This window comes from Ovis aries, chromosome 8 (assembly GCF_016772045.2).
Source record: "Ovis aries strain OAR_USU_Benz2616 breed Rambouillet chromosome 8, ARS-UI_Ramb_v3.0, whole genome shotgun sequence".
NCBI lineage: Eukaryota > Metazoa > Chordata > Mammalia > Artiodactyla > Bovidae > Ovis > Ovis aries.
In genome coordinates this window covers 2840196-2857718 of record NC_056061.1, presented here as the reverse complement: position 1 = coordinate 2857718, position 17523 = coordinate 2840196, and the positions used below count along the sequence as shown (strand labels likewise).

At 41.5% G+C, this 17523-nt stretch overlaps 1 protein-coding gene across 1 annotated transcript in view; it reads left to right on the top strand.

Moving 5' to 3' along the window:
* Positions 1–17523, top strand: part of IMPG1 (interphotoreceptor matrix proteoglycan 1) — a 131892-nt gene that overhangs the window by 19395 nt on the left and 94974 nt on the right. Inside the window, 5 exon segments of the mRNA XM_027972730.3 lie at positions 1910–1968; positions 6376–6396; positions 7755–8002; positions 10189–10265; positions 11244–11322. Coding sequence (XP_027828531.2) covers positions 1910–1968; positions 6376–6396; positions 7755–8002; positions 10189–10265; positions 11244–11322 — 484 coding nt within the window.

Below are 17523 nucleotides of genomic sequence, written 5' to 3'. Positions count from 1 at the left end.
AAAGAACCCGAGAAAAGCAGGGACTCAGTGAAGAAGGGATGCAGAATGCTGTGCTGAGTTTGGCGAGGACCATCTCATGGCCCCCCACTCCAGTCCTCTTGCCTGGAAAATCCCATGGACGGAGGAGCCTGGTGGGCTGCAGTCCATGGGGTCGCTAAGAGTCGGACACGACTGAGCGACTTCATTTTGACTTTTCACTTTCATGCATTAGAGAAGGAAATGGCAACCCACTCCAGTGTTCTTGCCTGGAGAAGCCCAGGGACGGGGGTGCCTGGTGGGCTGCCGTCTATGGGGTCACACAGAGTCAGACACGACTGAAGTGACTTAGCAGCAGCAGCATCCCTCCTGGGGGAACTCAGAGACAGAAGAAGGCTGCCGTGGGTCAGGCAGTCATTGAGTGCTGCAGCTGTAAAACATTCTGATCATATGCCTCATTAGCAAGGTCAAATCAAGAAAACGTAAAGTCCGTGTAAATCTAAGAGCGAATCTAATAAGATTAGAAGCTGCTGCTACTGTTTTTCTACTCATTCTTTTTTATTCTTTCAATTGAAGTATAGTTGCTATACAATATTATTTGTTACAGGTGTACAGTATAGTGATTCATAATTTTTAAAGGTTCCATTCCATTTATCATTATTATAAAACATTGGCTATATTCCCTGCATTGTACAGTGTATCCTTGTAACTTATGTTATAGACGGTATTTTATACTTAACCCCATCCTCCTCTCTTGCCCCTCCTCCTTTCTTCTCCCCACAGCTGCTGTCTCTAGCTGTCTGTGTCTTTTTTGTTATATACTAATCTACTATAGGCTTCTCCCATTTTATTTAGGTACAGCAGCCAGTCTGACTTTAATAATCCTTTAAGCATCACAGAATCTTCCGAATCATGTGATACAGTGGACTTGAGTTGCGGCAAACCCCAGGAGATGGTGACAGACGGGGAGGCCTGGCCTGATGCAGTTCACAGGGTCACAGAGGGTCAGACACAACTTGGTGACTGAACAACACCGACAATAATGTGTGTGTTAGTTGCTCAGTCACGTCTGACTCTGCAGCCTCATGAACTGCAGCCCACCAGGCTCCTCTGTCCATGGAACTCTCCAGGCAAGAATATTGGAGCGGGTTGCCATTCCCTTCTCCCACACTGTGGGTAGGTTCTTTACCATCTGAGCCACCAGGGGAGACCAAGTGAATGGGAAAGTAATTCAGTCATCCCGACTCTTTGTGACCCATGGACTATGCAGTCCACGGAGTTCTCCAGGCCAGAGTACTGGAGTGGGTAGCCATTCCCTTCTCCAGGGCATTTTCCCAACCCAGGGATCAAACCCAGGTCTCCTGCGTTGCAGGCAGATTCTTCACCAGCTGAGGGAAGCCCTGTGTGTTAGTTACTCAGAAAATATGATCATTACTCAGTGTGTGGGATTCCCTCATAACTCAAGTCAGTAACGAGTCTGCATGCAATGCAGGAGGCCTGGGTTTGATTTCTGGGTGGGAAAAATCCCCTGGAGGAGGAAATAGCAACCCACTCCAATATTCTTGCCTGGAGAATCCGTGGGCTATGGGGTTGGAAGAGTTGAGCACGACTTAGAGACTAAACGACCACCCAGTACATATAACTAAAAGTACTGTATCCTTCTTCCAAATAATGCTACCTTAAATTATTTCACGTTTTATATAAGGTAACCAGTAAAGCACCTCAGAACTACCCAATTATTAGCTTTTCAATGAATAGCAAAGCACTTTCCTCCGCGTTCAGAAATAACTGAGAACAAAGAGTTTGGCCTCAATCGTTACTTCCATTTTCATTGTCTCCACTAACTCATCAAAAGTGTTTAGGCTTTTTCAGTTAGGTGAGATCTGACCCAGTAGAACCAAAGAGGGTTTCATAAATGTTTTTCTCTCTGCAGATGCAAAAGATATTTAAGAAACTTCCAGGATTCAAAGAGATCCATGTGTCAGGATTTAGGTAAGAGAATTGGACTCTTCTCAATTTTTAAAGTTACCATCTCTTTATCCTCTTTTAAAAGCGATGTCATGAGGAATTAAGGTCCCTTATGCCCCAGTTGTTTAACTCTGCCAAATCCTGAAATCTAAATACATTCGAGATAAAGGACTTGACTAATTAGAACATGACTTTAGGTGATTTTTAAGGCATAACACAGGAGCTGCTCCTTCCTCCCTCTGGAGTCAGAAACATGGCTTTCTGCAAAGAGCTTGTCCTCTGTCCTTGGCAATGTCACTACAGAACCTTTTAGGAAAATCCCTCAGCAAAGACAGACCCAAAAAAGTAGCAGTTAGTCACCTTGCTGTCTGATTGACTGTTTTCCTATTCAGTACTAAATACCATCATCGTTTAAGCAAATCAGTCTGACCCTGGGGAGACCAGGGAAACTAATAGAGTGGTACCCAAGGGGTAAGATAATTGGGTAGACAGGGGTGGAGAGGCAAGTACCTTTTTATCGTTCTGATGTCTGAGCATACTTTTACATCTTTCAGATGTCTGAACCATAGTAATGTATTACCATGCAAAATTTTAAAAATTGAAATTTTAAATAGAAGACATGAAATAAAATAGTGCCACACTGAAGCAGAGTTCCATCATGTTTGTAGGGTTTGCTGTCAAGCAGGCTTCTCAACAGTCTGCTGTGGGTTGAGGATTTGGGGCAAGAATTTTTTTTGCAGCTTTAAGTTCTTGTCATTCAAAACATTTACAAGTGGGATCAAAATACGGTATTAAAAAAAAAAAAAACTGTGCCACAGGGCATAAATATAGCAGCCCTGGTGTGAGCAGAATGAGATCCCTTGCATGGAGGGGGATGTATAAAATGGGAGGACAGACCTGACTCAAAGTCCTTCCCAGCTCATCATCATCTGATGTCTTAAAGCAAGAAGGTCCATAGGGCAGTTCCTACACTCACAGAGAAGAGCTTCGGTTGGGGGAGAGGTGAGGGGCTGTCCATCCATTTATTTCTCCCGAGCTATCAGGCACCTCTGGTTTGTATAATTCCAGAGGAAGGAACTGTCGACGTGAACCACGAAAGCAACAAAAGATGAAAGTCTTAACATTTACCAAAGCAAACTGGGTTTTTTTTTTTTTCCTTAATTTTAAGATGTTGCTCCACAGTAACTCCATGTGAAATCAGATGGATTGGAGGGGAATAAAAGGTGATAGGAGGATACTAGTGTAGACGCAAGGTCTTCTGGATAGATCGTTGCAGTGAAAGAGCAAAATTTTAGGTTAAACCTGACAGAAATGATAGGAATTCTCTTGGTGAATGTTCACATACTCATTATCCCCACCCTTCAAATAAATTGAAAAACTAATAATTTTAAAAAAAAAAAAAAAACTGTTTCAGAAGGAGACCAAAATGTCAGGTGATGAAATTTTGCATGGTAAAAATTGTAAAGACATATCCCTTGAAATTGCATCTTTCCCATGTGTGTTTCTCTGGAAGAATTTATTCTTATTTCTGTCGAGGATGCTTATAATGTAAATTTGATCACATTTTGTCAATGATTTCCATTATGTTGTATAGAATTAGTCTCCCAGAAAATATTTTGACCTCTGAAAACACTAAATAATATGCTTATGAGTGTGGCAAACTTTTAACTGTTAAAACAATGCTCAGAATATTATAAAGCAAACTTGTTACGAAGAAAATTGCTTTCTCACGGAGCCAGATCCCCCTACAGAAGACCTAAAACTGCAGGAGCCTCAAAGTATCCTCTTCGTGTGAGCTCAATTATAGAAAACCTGATCTATAATTGAACAAGTACGTTTAGATCAGTGACCTCATTTGAATCTTTCAACACAACTGGGAAGTAATTAGAACACCTATTATTACCATAATTATAAAGAGGAGCAGTAAAATTTCCACTTTAAATATTGCTGTAACAATCATTCAGTCTACTTAGAAAATGCTGTGCCTAGTCACTCGGTTGTGTCCAACTCTTTGCGACCCCACGGACTGCAGCCCACCAGGCTCCTCTGTCTATGGGGATCCTCCAGGCAAGAACTTGGAAGTGGGCCCCTCTCCAGGGGATCTTCCCAACACAGAGATCAAACCCAGGTCTACACGCATTGCAAGTGGATTCTTTACTGTCTGAGCCACCAGGGAAGCCCAAGAACACTCTGAGTGGGTAGCCTACCCCTTCTCCAGAGGATCTTCCCAACCCAGGATTCAAACTGGGGTCTCCTGCCTTGCAGGTGGATCTTTACCAGCTGAGCTACCAGGGAAGCCCAGTTAGAGGGTATGCTCCTTCAAAAACTTACACACAAATATCCACAGCAGTTTAATTGTATTAGCCAAGAACTGGAACCAACCCCAGTGTCCTTCAACAGAGCCGTAGATAAACAAACTGGTATATTCTTATCATAGACTTCTACTTAGCAAAGGAACAGACTATCAGAATGCACGACAACATAGATTTATTTCAAAATAATTATGTTGAGTGAAAGATGCCAGGAAGGAAAAAAAAAAGGAGTTTGGTATACTTCTATTTGCATTTACCTCTAGATAATGAAAAGCAGGGCTTCCCAGGTGGCCCCAGCGGTAAAGAACTTGCCTGCCAATGCGGGGGACCTAAGATACTCGGATTCCATCCCTGAGTTGAGAAGAGCCCCTGAAGGAGGGCCTGGCAACCCACTCCAGTATTCTTGCCTGGAGAATCCCGCAGAGAGAGGAGCCTGGCAGCCTACAGTTCCTAGGGTCACACAGAGTCGGACATGACGGAATCGATCGGCTTAGCATGCAAGCCCGCACCGTGCAAACTAGTCTACAGTGAGAGAAAACAGATCCGTTGCTCCTTAAGGAGGGGGAGACAGAGAGGGATGAAAGGGGAAGATTATAAACAGCCATCAGTAAACTTTTGGCGGTATGACTTTGACTGCAGTGGCGGCTTCACGGGTGTATATGTGAAACTCATCAGACTATACACCTGCAACGTGTGTAGTTTGTTTCATGACAGTTGCATCTCAACAAAACAATTCTGTGAAGTTAATAGGACTAGGTTCTTGGCCCAGGAAGCTTGGTCTTTCTCCAGAGCTTCACAGATTGAAAACTATTGCTGAAAACAAGCAAGAGACAAACCCTGAATAAATGTCTAGCAGTAGAAGCCGAGGCCGTTTCAGTCATGTTACATCAAAGAATGACAGTGAATGACTTTGTGATCCAGGCAGAAAGAGCAGCAATGCAAATCCCATCACGTGTGCAGAGTGTCATAGCGCTTGAGACCGGAGAAGGCAATGGCACCCCACTCCAGTACTCTTGCCTGGAAAATCCCATGGATGGAAGAGCCTGGTGGGCTGCAGTCCACGGGGTCGTGAAGAGGTGGACACGACTGAGCGACTTCACTTTCACTTTTCACTTTCATGCATGGGAGAAGGAAATGGCAACCCACTCCAGTGTTCTTGCCTGGAGAATCCCAGGGACGGGGGAGCCTGGTGGGCTGCCGTCTACGGAGTCGCACAGAGTCGGACACGACTGAAGCTAATTAGCAGTAGCAGCAGCAGCAGCACTTGAGACATAAAGTGAGAAAACTGAATGTAGCTTCTGAACTAAATTCACATATATGCCCAGAAAAGTCCAGAATATTTTTTTCAGTCTGGTCACCAAATGACCTTGCTGGCACAAACAGGTAGTGACATGGCAAAATGAACCCAGGTTTATGGCCAGGGTTTGAATACCAGTTCTGCCGCCTTCCAAATGATAGCTTTCCCTCTCTCTGCATCTCCCCTTATCTGTGTAATGGGAGTTGTTGTTGCAAAGATTAAGTGAGGATGCACCTAAACTGCCTGCAGCAAACCGCCCTCTCAGTGAGCAGGTATTTGTTTTTCCTGCACCCTGTTGCACAGTGGATTGTACCATCCCCCTGAAGTCTTCCTGATGAAACCGATTCAAAAGACAATCAGTCAACAAAACTCCAGTTCCAGCGTCAAGTCTCAAATAAATTACCTTCGGGAATAAACTAACCATATAATGCCATACAGAGGATGAGAAATCCATTTACAAAATATTTTTTTAAAAAACTTCCTGGTACCAGTAGCCCTGAAAACCTAAGAGCTATAGGATATATTTGCAACCTCTATAAAAGGATTATAAGGAAATCAAAGAGTTTAAGGATGCATAATCTTTGAATTAGGGCTCATATTCTAATAAGAAGCATCGTAGAATAATGTTTACTTCCTGAGATTCATATGGTTCTCAAAATTTCCATCCAGATTCTGATGGCAGTTTATATATTTCCTTCAAAGCTCTGAACCAGTGTGAGAGACGATGTAATATGTATATGAGTCGATTCATTGAATGTCTCAGTAAATTTCTTGAAAATTCTTTCTCCTTTCCATGTTTCCATTGTGCGTGATGAAATGAAGACCAAAGAAAGAAAGAGATGGGTAATTTGAACTTTTTTTCCTACTGTTTTGAAATATAGTACATCCCCTCACATAGACACATTTATATGCTCATCTCTTAGAGATCATTTTCACATATAAAATCTGGATAAGTCATTGACTATTGGCGACTTAGTTTAACGGGAGTAACTGATCAATTGGTCAGTAGTAGAAAATAATTCTTGAATCAAGATCACTACATGAGATACGCAGGTAAAAGGTGACTTTATCAGCGGAACTGTCTTCTATAAAACTCAAAAGCTTTTCAAAAGAAAAACATAAAAGCACCTATCTGCAATGCAAGTATGTCTCAACAATTTCCTAAATGTCGTTTGTGATGGAAAGTTGTCAGTCTGGTCACTCATGCATGCAACATATTTAGGTGTGGAATAAAGCAGAGAAACTAATTTGCCCCTTGGCTCCAAAGTCAGCATGACTGGGCCCACTATACCTTAGAGAGCTCAGTAATAGGTATCCAGCTTGGCTCCTGTAATTGGTGAAATAACCAAATGTAGACTTTGACTAATCATGTGGCTTGAAGAACTGCCGAGAATACACATTATTGGCTCCTGTGGCCTTTAAAACATTTTTGTATCCCTCTGTGTGAATTTACGGCATAAACAAAGAGGTGAAATCTGGTCCTAGACAACAGAGCTAGAGAGAATCCTATTTCATTTATAAAGGCATAAAGGCATTGAATCAATAAATGTGAGAATAAATACAGTTAATCATGAACTACTTCCCTTTCTCTTTTCTCACTTCTTCCTTCCAAGATGTTATTTTAAAAGCAACTTGAGGGAAGACAAAATTATGTTTAATATAGAGTTGCATTTTTTTAATTAAAAAATGCCTCTTGAAAAAAACAGGAAATAAATAACCTTGAGAACTGAAGCTTTGACTTGGTTACAACACTCAAACATTATTGTCTTATTGCTCTATCCTACTTCTGTTTCATAGTCTTTCCTAAAGGAGGCTACTTGTAGAGAGAAAAAGACAATTCGTCCTTCCCACTGATTGGCCATGAAAAACACTGATCAACACCAGCAACTCTTGGCAATTAACACTGTTTCACAAAGACCTGAAATGAAAATCTGTGGCCCCTTGACCCAGTTAGCAGTCCCTCTTCAAGCTGGATTTAAGTCTTATCATAACAATCTATTTCAGAGCTAAAATATACATTAATTCTTTCCCACCTTTCAAATTTCTAATAAACACTGAAATTAGTTTCAAATGTGATATTCATCAAAAGCCCATCAGGAAAGAGGTTGAAGCTGTCCTGAAGCTTTGTAGCAGCATAGTGATCCTCTTTACAAGGCATGTAACCATGGCTTGGGGTGCAACGTGTCCCCTGCTGTCTACAGGACAAGCTCCACAGAGATGCAACTTACAGCCATCTTTAAGAAAGGCAAGGCAGAAGCAAAAAGCCCTGCCAGTGACCCTCCGTCATTTGATTCCAACAAAATTGAAAGTGAAGGAGACCCTCGTGGAACGATGGAGGAAGAGAAGCAAAGAGAACTCTATCCCACAGCGTCAGAGCTCAGGAAGCTGATCAGCAGAGCCCTGGAGGAAGACCAATCTTTGGATGTGGGGACAATTCAGTTCACTGACGGTCAGTGGGTGATTTCATAGCTCTGGGATTATCCTCATTCTGATAGAGACAAGGAGGCATGAATGTCCCCTGGTCACTGATATTTTAATGGATCCTGTAGAGTCGATCATTTCTGTGACTTTTGTTGCTTTTTGTTTTGTTGTTTTGCTATTGTTTTTCAGTCACTAAGTCATGTCCTCTCTTTGCGACCCCATAGATTGCAGCACGCCAGGCCTCCCTGTCACTCACTATTTCCCAGAGTCTTCCCAAGTTTGTGTCCATTGAATCAGTGATGCCATCCAACCATCTCATCCTCTGTCATCCCCTTCTCCTCCTGCCTTCAATCTTTCCCAGCATCAGGGTCTTTTCCAGTGAGTCAGCTGTTCGCATACGTGGCCAAAGTACTGGAGCTTCAGCATCAGTCCTTCCAATGAGTATTCAGGGTTGATTTCCTTTAGGATTCACTGGTTTGATCTCCTTGCTGTCCAAGAGACTCTGAAAAGTCTTCTCCCACACCATAGTTTGAAAGCATCAATTCTTCTGCTTTCTGCCTTCCTTATGGTCCAACTGTGACTCTGGAAGGTATCATTTCTGTCTTTCCTCACTGTCCCCAGGGTCTCATTTGATAAAGCTTTCATGACCACTTCATGCCATAAATAGCTCTAGGGAAGCCAACAGCCATAGCTCCATCCAGCTCAACAACAGTCACCCACCAAGTCCAGGTGGAGAGAAGAACCTGGGTTGTATTCCCCTGGCACAACCCAGATTCCCTCATCTAGTAAATTGGTCAGGGCCCAGGAGGAAAGATGGCACACTCAAATTAGAATAATTTGAGAAGAGTTTGATAAAGGGACTATTTATAAAGGTTTCCCCAATGCCCAGAGGTAGAGAAGAAAATGGCAACCCTCTCCAGTATTCTTGCCTGGAAAATTTCATGGACAAGAGGAGCCTGATGGGTTACAGTCCATGGGGTCACAAAGAGTCAGACACGACTGGACATGCACTTTATGCCCAGAGGACTAGAACAGTTCCCTGGGGCTGGAAGCAGCAAGGCCCCGCCACTACCTCCAGGCCTGATCTAACCAGCAGTCCCCAACATTTTGGGCACCAGGGACCAGTTTCATGGAAGAAAGATAAAGGGGAAAGGGACTGATTCAGCAGTAATGCAGCGGTGGGGAGCCACGTGGGAACGGCAAATGAAGCTTTGCTCCTTCACAGGCCGTTCACCTTCTGCTGTGCGGCCCAGTCCCTATCAGGCCTTGGACTGGTATGGGCCTGAGGGTTGAGGACCCCTCATCTAAGCCATCCCAAGGACAGGGAGTGAGGAACCACTGATATGGCTCATATAAGTCAACTTCCCAGGGCAGAGAGTTGTGGAGAGAGAAGAGTGTATAGATCTAAAGACGTCAGCAGAGAAGCAGGACCCTCAGAGGGTGCCTGGAGGGACCCAGGAGCCTGGAACTCTTCACAACTCCCGGTGCTCCAGGCATAATAGATGAGCACTGGAAATGTCATTTTAGTGTGACCTGGCACGAAACTGGCATTCTCTGTCAGTTCTGTTTCTGTAATTTAGATAGTCAAACTCAACTCTGGAAAACTTTACAAAGACCTCTTGGGATTAGATAGAGGGCATGTCAGTAAAGATGTCAGTAAGCATTAAAATCCTCTTGGTTCACTTTTGAATTTCTAGTTTAGTGAAAAACTTCAGGCTCATCTCTGAGGCTACCTGATACTCTGGGTTGGTCTCTTGGTTAAATCCTATGGGATAATCTGAAAATCCAGCTTCAGGGTGGAAGCAAGCCTCACAAGGGCTCACAAATGGTCCTTGGTTCCAGTATTTATTCTCGACATTCCTTTCTTTGTCAGCTTAGCAATATTTTTGTTCCCACTGGCCTAGCCAGTGAGCCTGGCTGCTTGGTCCAAATGTGTACAACTAAAGACCTTGAAAACCACCTTAAGAACTGTTCTATCGCATAGACTTGCACAACGCACCCCCTGCCCGTCCTTCCGTAGATCCTAAAGGATCAGGGACCACCAATGCATCTGATGCTGATTTCTTGATCATTTGTTGTGTCCTCCTTAAGGACTGACTTTTGCCTCATTTTACAACCCTCACTGTTTTACTGCCCCAACCACAAAAAAAATAAATAAATAAATAAAAGGGCAGAGGGGACATTGAACCCTTGTGATATTTTTTTCACCCGCAGAAATTGTTGGGTCATTGCCAAGCCTGGATCCTGACACCCAGTTGGTGCTGCCCACTCTCCTCACTGTTATCACAAAGGTGAGTTTGTTATCCTTTGTCCTTCAAATAGGAACAAAGCCTCCAAACTTCCATCAGAAAAAAAAAAAACAGCCTAAGGACTGAACAGAGCAAGATCCCCTCTGCAGTGCCAATTGAATCTAAAAAAGAATGAATACATGTATATATAGCTGAGTCACTTAGTACACCTGAAGCTAACACATTTTAAATCACTATACTCCAATAAAAATAATCAAATAAATATAATTATTTTCTGTGTTTCACAGGTAGTACTTGCTTCCCCACTTTCATTGTCTGTATTAATAAGACATAATGCAACTTGCATTTCAAATATTGTTAAATTCAAAGTTTTCTTCAACGTAGTTAGAGCTTTATTCTAATTAGAATCAGAATTTGCCTTTTTTGTAAAACAAATATGTGTTCGTGAAGTGAAAAACAATACTTACGGTAGAGCGTATTATTTGACTTTGACTTTCTGACACAAATACAAGCATAAAAATACATTTGTTCTTAAGTCTTAAGGTCTTTATATATTTATGGGGGGGTTGCAAGTATAAATGAATGTCTTAGGAAGTACAAAGTTATGAATTCAGTAATAATTTATGTATTTCATTTAAAGGTATGTTCATTTAATTTACACTAAAAGTTGTCACTGGGGGTCCATAATTGAAAGTGCTGACCAAGCTCTATTCCCTTTCTTAATGAAAGGATTCATAAGTTCAAACATGATTGATGCATGTTTCAAAGTGTTTCAGTTATAAGCTAACCCTATACAGGCAGACTCAGTTAGCCAAGAGATTATGTTCTGCTACTGTATCAATGCGTCTTTTCCTTTCAGGACTTATTTCTGTATCAGAACCTATATCAGAATCCACAGTAGAGTCAAGTCAACTACAAAATGATTTGTTTAAATTTAATTGAAAAGAAAAAATACAGAGCATAGCCCTTCTCAGATACAGAGCAGTGTCCCTTGTTAACAGCTGTCTCTAAATCCTTCAGGATGCTACTGTGAGTCCAGAACTTCCTCTTGGTCAACCCAGACTGGAGACAGTGGACAGAGCAGGACACAGTCTGCCTGGTGAGTAGAGTCTATGTTCCAGAGTCATAGACCCTTCCCATAGGGTCTATGTTAGATGACAGCATCCTCTTTGAGGACTACATCTATGACACTGCTTCAAAGTCCAGTGATTAAAGTCTTCCTCAGCCCTCAGGAGAGGGTTGGCTCCCCACAGCATTTCCAACAGGAGAGCCAGCCACTGAACTCCTCCTTCTGACGAGGCGATCACCCTCAGGCTCCTTTCCTCAGCTCTCGGCCCCAGTCCCGCAGAGAATGCTGTAAGCCCTTTCCCAACAGATCTGGTGAAAGAAGCTGAAACCAAAGCAGCACCAACTGCCCGCACAGAACAGCTGTCTCTGCTGGGCTTCAAACCTGAGAGCTTGTCAGGACAAGGTAGGTCCGGAAGCCCACATCCACGGCAAAGGGCTATGGCAGCAGAGGACTGGGCCCTTACAATCAGTGTTTTATTCCTGCTCACAATATACAGGCTGACCATGGATACTGTTCGTCCATGTGTGTTTCTTTACACAGTTACCACATGTGTAACTGGTCTATAAGGATGTCAGTAAATACTGAAATCCTCCTGGTTCACTTTTTTTATATTTTTCACTTTTTCAGTAATTTTTTTAAATTGAAGTACAGTTGATTTGCCATGTTGTGTTAATTTCTGCCAGATAGCAAAGTGATACACTCATACATATGTACACATTTTGTTCAGATTTTTTTCCGTTATAGTTTATCGCAGGATATTGAATCTAGTTCCCTGTGCTATACAGTAGGGATCTTATTGTTTATTCATCCTGTATATAATGGCTTGCATCTGCTAAACTCAAGTTCCCAGCCCTCCCTGAACACCCACCCTCTTGGCAACCATGAGTCTGTTCTCTGTATTTGTGAGTCTATTTCTGTTTTATAGATAGCTTCACTTGTGTCATAGTTTAGATCCCACATATAAGTGATGTCATATGGTACTTGGCTTTCTCTTTCTGACTAACTTCAATTAGTATGATAATCTCCAGTTCCATTCATATTGCTGAAAGTGGTACTGTTTCACCCTTTTCTATAGCTGAGTAGTATTCCATTGTTTATCTATACCACATCTTTGTCATTCATCTGTCAACATATGTTCAGGTTGTTTCCATGTCTTGGCTATTGTGAACAGTGATGCTATGAACATTGAGATGCCTGTATCTTTTTGAATTACAATTGTGTCTGGACATATGCCCAGGATTAGGATTGCTAGATCATATAACAATTCTATCTTTAGTTTTTTGAAGCTTTGAGTTCACTTCTGAATTTTCAAGAATGTTTAATTTTGAGGCAATAGGGTCAAATTTTCTCATAATTTAAGAGAAAATCTTTATCAATATATGAAGACCTTAGGAAAACAAAAAACCAATATTCTGCAGAAGAGTCCTTTTTTAGTGTAAGAAATAGTGGATATAATGGCTTTGAAAGTGAAAGTTAGTCACTCAGTCTTGTCCGACTCTTTGTGACCCCATGGATTGTAGCCCACCAGTCTCCTCTGTCCATGGAATTCTCCAGGCAAGAATACTGGAGTGGGTTGCCAGTCCTTCTCCAGGGAATCTTCCCAACCAGGGATCGAACCTAGGTCTCCCACATTGCAGGCAGACTCTTTTACCAACTGAGCCCCCAGGGAAGCCTCTTAGGAATCTCTATGCTTCCCACCTTGTACAGCTCTCTGGTGAAGCTCTAAATAAAAATGCCTTTTAGGAAACATGGAAGGAACCTCAGAATGAGGCTGATAAGTATGATCTGTGATTCTAAGTGAAAATGCCAGGGAAGATTGTCATTGTTGATATTTTTACAGGAGTTCTACTGTTTTAGTTAGGGCTCTTTACAAACTTCCACAGGTTTGAGTGATCTATCTCATTTCCATTTTCCTCATAAACCTTGTGTGAAATTAGTATGTAATTTTATTGTATAGGTTTTTCCCAAAAACATATATAACATGATTGCAGAACCACCTATACAGGTGATATTTGGTTTACATGATTACCAGTGAATGAATGTTAGCCACATGATACAGTTATCTATTTCTGCATTATAAACCACCCCTGAAGTGAGTGTCTTAGATTAACAACCATATATTTTGCCCATAAATCTGAAATTCGGTGGGAATCAGTAGGGACAGCTCTTCTCTGCCCCATGTTGTGTCAGCTAGACTATCTCAACTGGTATTGAAGATCTTTTTTCAAGGGGGCTCACTCGCAAGGCTAGCAAGTTGGTGCTCAGCCAGAGGGCTGGAGTCCTCATTTCTTCTCTATGTATCCTCTTCGAGGGGCTGCTTGAGCTTCCTCCCAGCGCGACAGCTGGTTTCAAAGAGCCACTACCACAAGAGAAAAAATGTGGAAGGTGCCAGTCTCCTCAGGCCCAGAAACAGTGTCACGTCCTCACATACCCATGGTTAGGCAGCCATTTTGTTTAAAGAGGAGGGAACACAGATCTTGTCTCTTGATGGAAAAAGTAACAAAGCATTTATGGCTATTGATAATCAGCCATAATCCACATCAACCACTACTTTGACTTAAAAGTTGGTTGGATAAAACAAACCAACTTTTGATGACAGGAGGGATATAAAGTTCTCACTGAATTCTTTTCCTTCATTATGATACAAAAAAAGCTTTATTATAAGATCAGCATTTCAGGTATATTAACTAAAATGATAGTAAATCTATGATGAAAGTATTATCGTATTTTCAAAATTGCTTTACTGTTTTCATTTTATTATACATGCCTTCCATTCATAAATATATCACAGAACACTAACGCTGGAAGGACTCTTAGACATAGTCTAGTTAAACTTGACGTTTCACAGGGAAGAAAACCAAGGCTAGAGGTGGGAAGTGCCTTGCTCAAGGTCACATCATAGCTGGTCACAAAGCCAGGACCGTCCATATGCTTGGCTTAAGTAGTCCCATCATTTAAAACACTATGTTCTTTCAATCTTGTTTGCCCTCCATTCGTAGCCTTTTCTTTCTCTATTTCACTCCATCGTCATTGTTTTAGTAGTCTAACCTTGTAAGTCTTCACCTCCTAATCTTACCTCCTAATCACCACAGTTTTCACAACGTTTCACACATTACAGGGACACAATTTTTACAAAAATCACAGATTTTGTTTTCAAGTTAGCAGCTTCATTTCCATCTTCATTTTGCTTGATGCTGCTGGCATGAGTTCCTGCTGATGCTGCCTTCTTGAAACTCCTCCATTCGTCTTCCACAAATGAGTCATTCCTGTTTCTTAGGTCTTATCAATAATCTTTTAATAAAATGCTGCATCATTCCCCCAAAAAGATAATGAGGGTTTACAGACATATATGAAACACAGTAAGGTTTTGTTTTTAAAGAATTGAAAGAAAATGGAAGAAAAGATGAAACAAAGCTAGGTCAGATGATACTTTTACAGTAGTAAAAGGTTTGGAAACAAGACAGAGGTGATGGTTATACTATATTGTGAATTTTCCTCACAATTCCTGAATCATTTATTTTTTGTAAGTCATCAAATATTTATAACTCATGAATAATTTTAGAATAACAGAATCAAGACAATATTTAGCTGAATAGCATCATCCCTTCTTTTGTATATTTGACATTTTACAATTTGAACCATTTGTTTTTTCAATTTATTTTATTGAAGTATAGTTTATTTACAGGGTTGTGTTAATTTCCGCTGTACAGCAAAGTGATCAGTTAAACACATATTTACATTATTTTCTTACTCTTTTCCATTATGATATATCATAGAATATTGAATATAGTTCCCTGTGCTATACAGTACAACCTCACTGTTTATCCATCCTGCATCTGCTAATCCCAACACTTTCCTCCCCACCCCCTCTCCCTTGACAAACACAAGTCTGTTATCTGTGTTTGTGAATCTGTTTCTGTTTTTTAGATTATCTCATTTGTTGAAACAACCACTTTAAAATGTCTAGCTTCATGCTATGTTTCACCGCAATAATATTTTTTTAAGTCACGTGATTCTGTAGAGAAAATTGTATGCAAAATAAACATCAGAAAGGTCTTTGTGTGCTTTAGGTGGTTCATGAATTTGGCTTTGAGATTCTTGGCAGACTGTACAGTGAGGACAATGCAATTAGTCACACAGTTTGGAATCTGTGTGCTTACAGCATGGTAATTGCTTAGGAGAAAAATTTTCTCCTACAGGTCCTTTTAAGGAGGAGCATCTGGGTTACAGTGAACTGTGTCCTGTCTGCATCAGCTTCCCTACAGCGTAAACTTGCTGTCAGATATTTCCTAGAAAGTGCTCACTGGAGAGGCATAGCCAATTCCCAAGCCCAGTTCACGACAGCAGTTCCATGAGAGGTCAGGTGCTGACCAACTGCCTTAACTCAAGGATTGATTTTAGAATATCCATAGGAATGACTATACTGCAAAACCCTCAGCCAATGCTCCATAAAAGAAAAAAAAGATTATTCTCACAACTGAGCTTTTGATTAGTATTGACCAAGAAGCACTATATTTGCTGGCCTGTGCAAAGACAACAAATATGCTGTGTTGCCAATGAATGGGAGATCCATACACTTTCAAAATCAGCCCAACCAGGGATAGAAAGGATGTATCTCAATGACCAATGAAGACCCCAATTAGAAAACCTCCCTGATAAAAAAGGATATTTATGTAGAACAGAGGGGGTCGTGGAACAAAGAGTAGCTCTAGGCAGGACCAAGGGTTCCCTTCCTCATAAAATTCTGGGTCTTTCCTCAGCATAGGTAGCTGACAGCTAGGACTCCACAGCCCTGCACCTTGGCATCACTAAGATAATTCTAGCCTGGAAGATTTTTAAGGTCAGTGTAACCAAACACCCACTAAGCTATTAAAATCTCAGTCAAGTACTCATGGAAAGCTCTCAACTGAAGTAGTTTAATATAATGGTTAATCCTGTGAGAGAAAGTACTTGCAAAATGTGCCTCTGGAACCCTAAATAAATTGTTATCTATCTTGCCTGGAATTCTGCGGTCTTCTATATTTTTTAGGGCACCCCTTTCTTTCTTGCAGAACCAGTCATCTGTTAAGATTACACCTATTTCATAAATATAAGTCATATACCTACAGAATAAACTCAACATACTCTTCTCCATATAACATGCATCTAACACATTCAAAAGTAGTATCAAATCGTTAGGATAAAAATTTTGTGTGTTTTGGTTTGGTTTGGTGTAGGGGGGTGTAGGCAGTAATACATTTTCCTTTTCACTCATTAGAATGATCACCTGAACTATCAGAAAAGAAGCTTTTTAGTGTTCTCTCAAATACCAGAGTTTTTCACTTGCTAGAATGCCTTTTAAGATGAAAGCCAGATCTCTCAATAATTTGCAATATTTTAAAGGTGAAAAGGCAAACTTTAGGCAGAGCTATTTTATATTGGACATTGTTTTGCCTTTTATTACCGTATATTAGACTAGATTCTCCAAAGAAGTAGAACCAATTGGGGATTGAGTGAGTGAAGTCGCTCAGTCGTGTCCAACTCTTTGTGAACTCATGGACTGTAGCCCGCCAGGCTCCTCTGTCCATGGGGTTTTCCAGGCAAGAATACTGGACTGGGTTTCCATTTTCTTCTCCAGGGGATCTTCCTGACCCAGGGATCAAACCCAGGTCTCCCACACTGCAGGCAAACTCTGTACCATCTGAGTTACCAGGGAATCCCAACAGGGGATTAGATATAGAGAAAGAGATAGAGAAAGATAGAGATGATAGTGACAGAGGAAGAGATAGAGAGATGATTGAGATACAGACAGAGATAGAGAAAGAGCCCACCTGGGCTTCCCAGGTGGTGCCAGTGGTAAAGAATCCACTTGCCAAAGCAGGAGATATAGGAGACACGGGTTTGATCCCTAGGTCAGGAAGATCCCTTGGCGGAGGGCACGGCAATCCACTCCAGTATGCTTTCCTGGAGAATCCCATGAACAGAGGAGTGTGGCAGGCTGCAGTCCATAGGGTAGCACAGAGTTGGATATGACTGAAGCAGTTTAGCACACAGCACGCAGAGAGATGATAGAGACTGGGAAAGAAAGAAAGAGACAGAAATCGAGATAGAGATAGGTTTACTATAAGGAATTAGCTCATATGGTTATAGAGGCTGTGACATCCCAGATTTACAGTCAGCAAGCTGGAGACCCAGGGGCATCAGTGGTGTAAGTCCCAGTCTGAGTCCAAGTCCAAAAGCAAAAGACCAGGA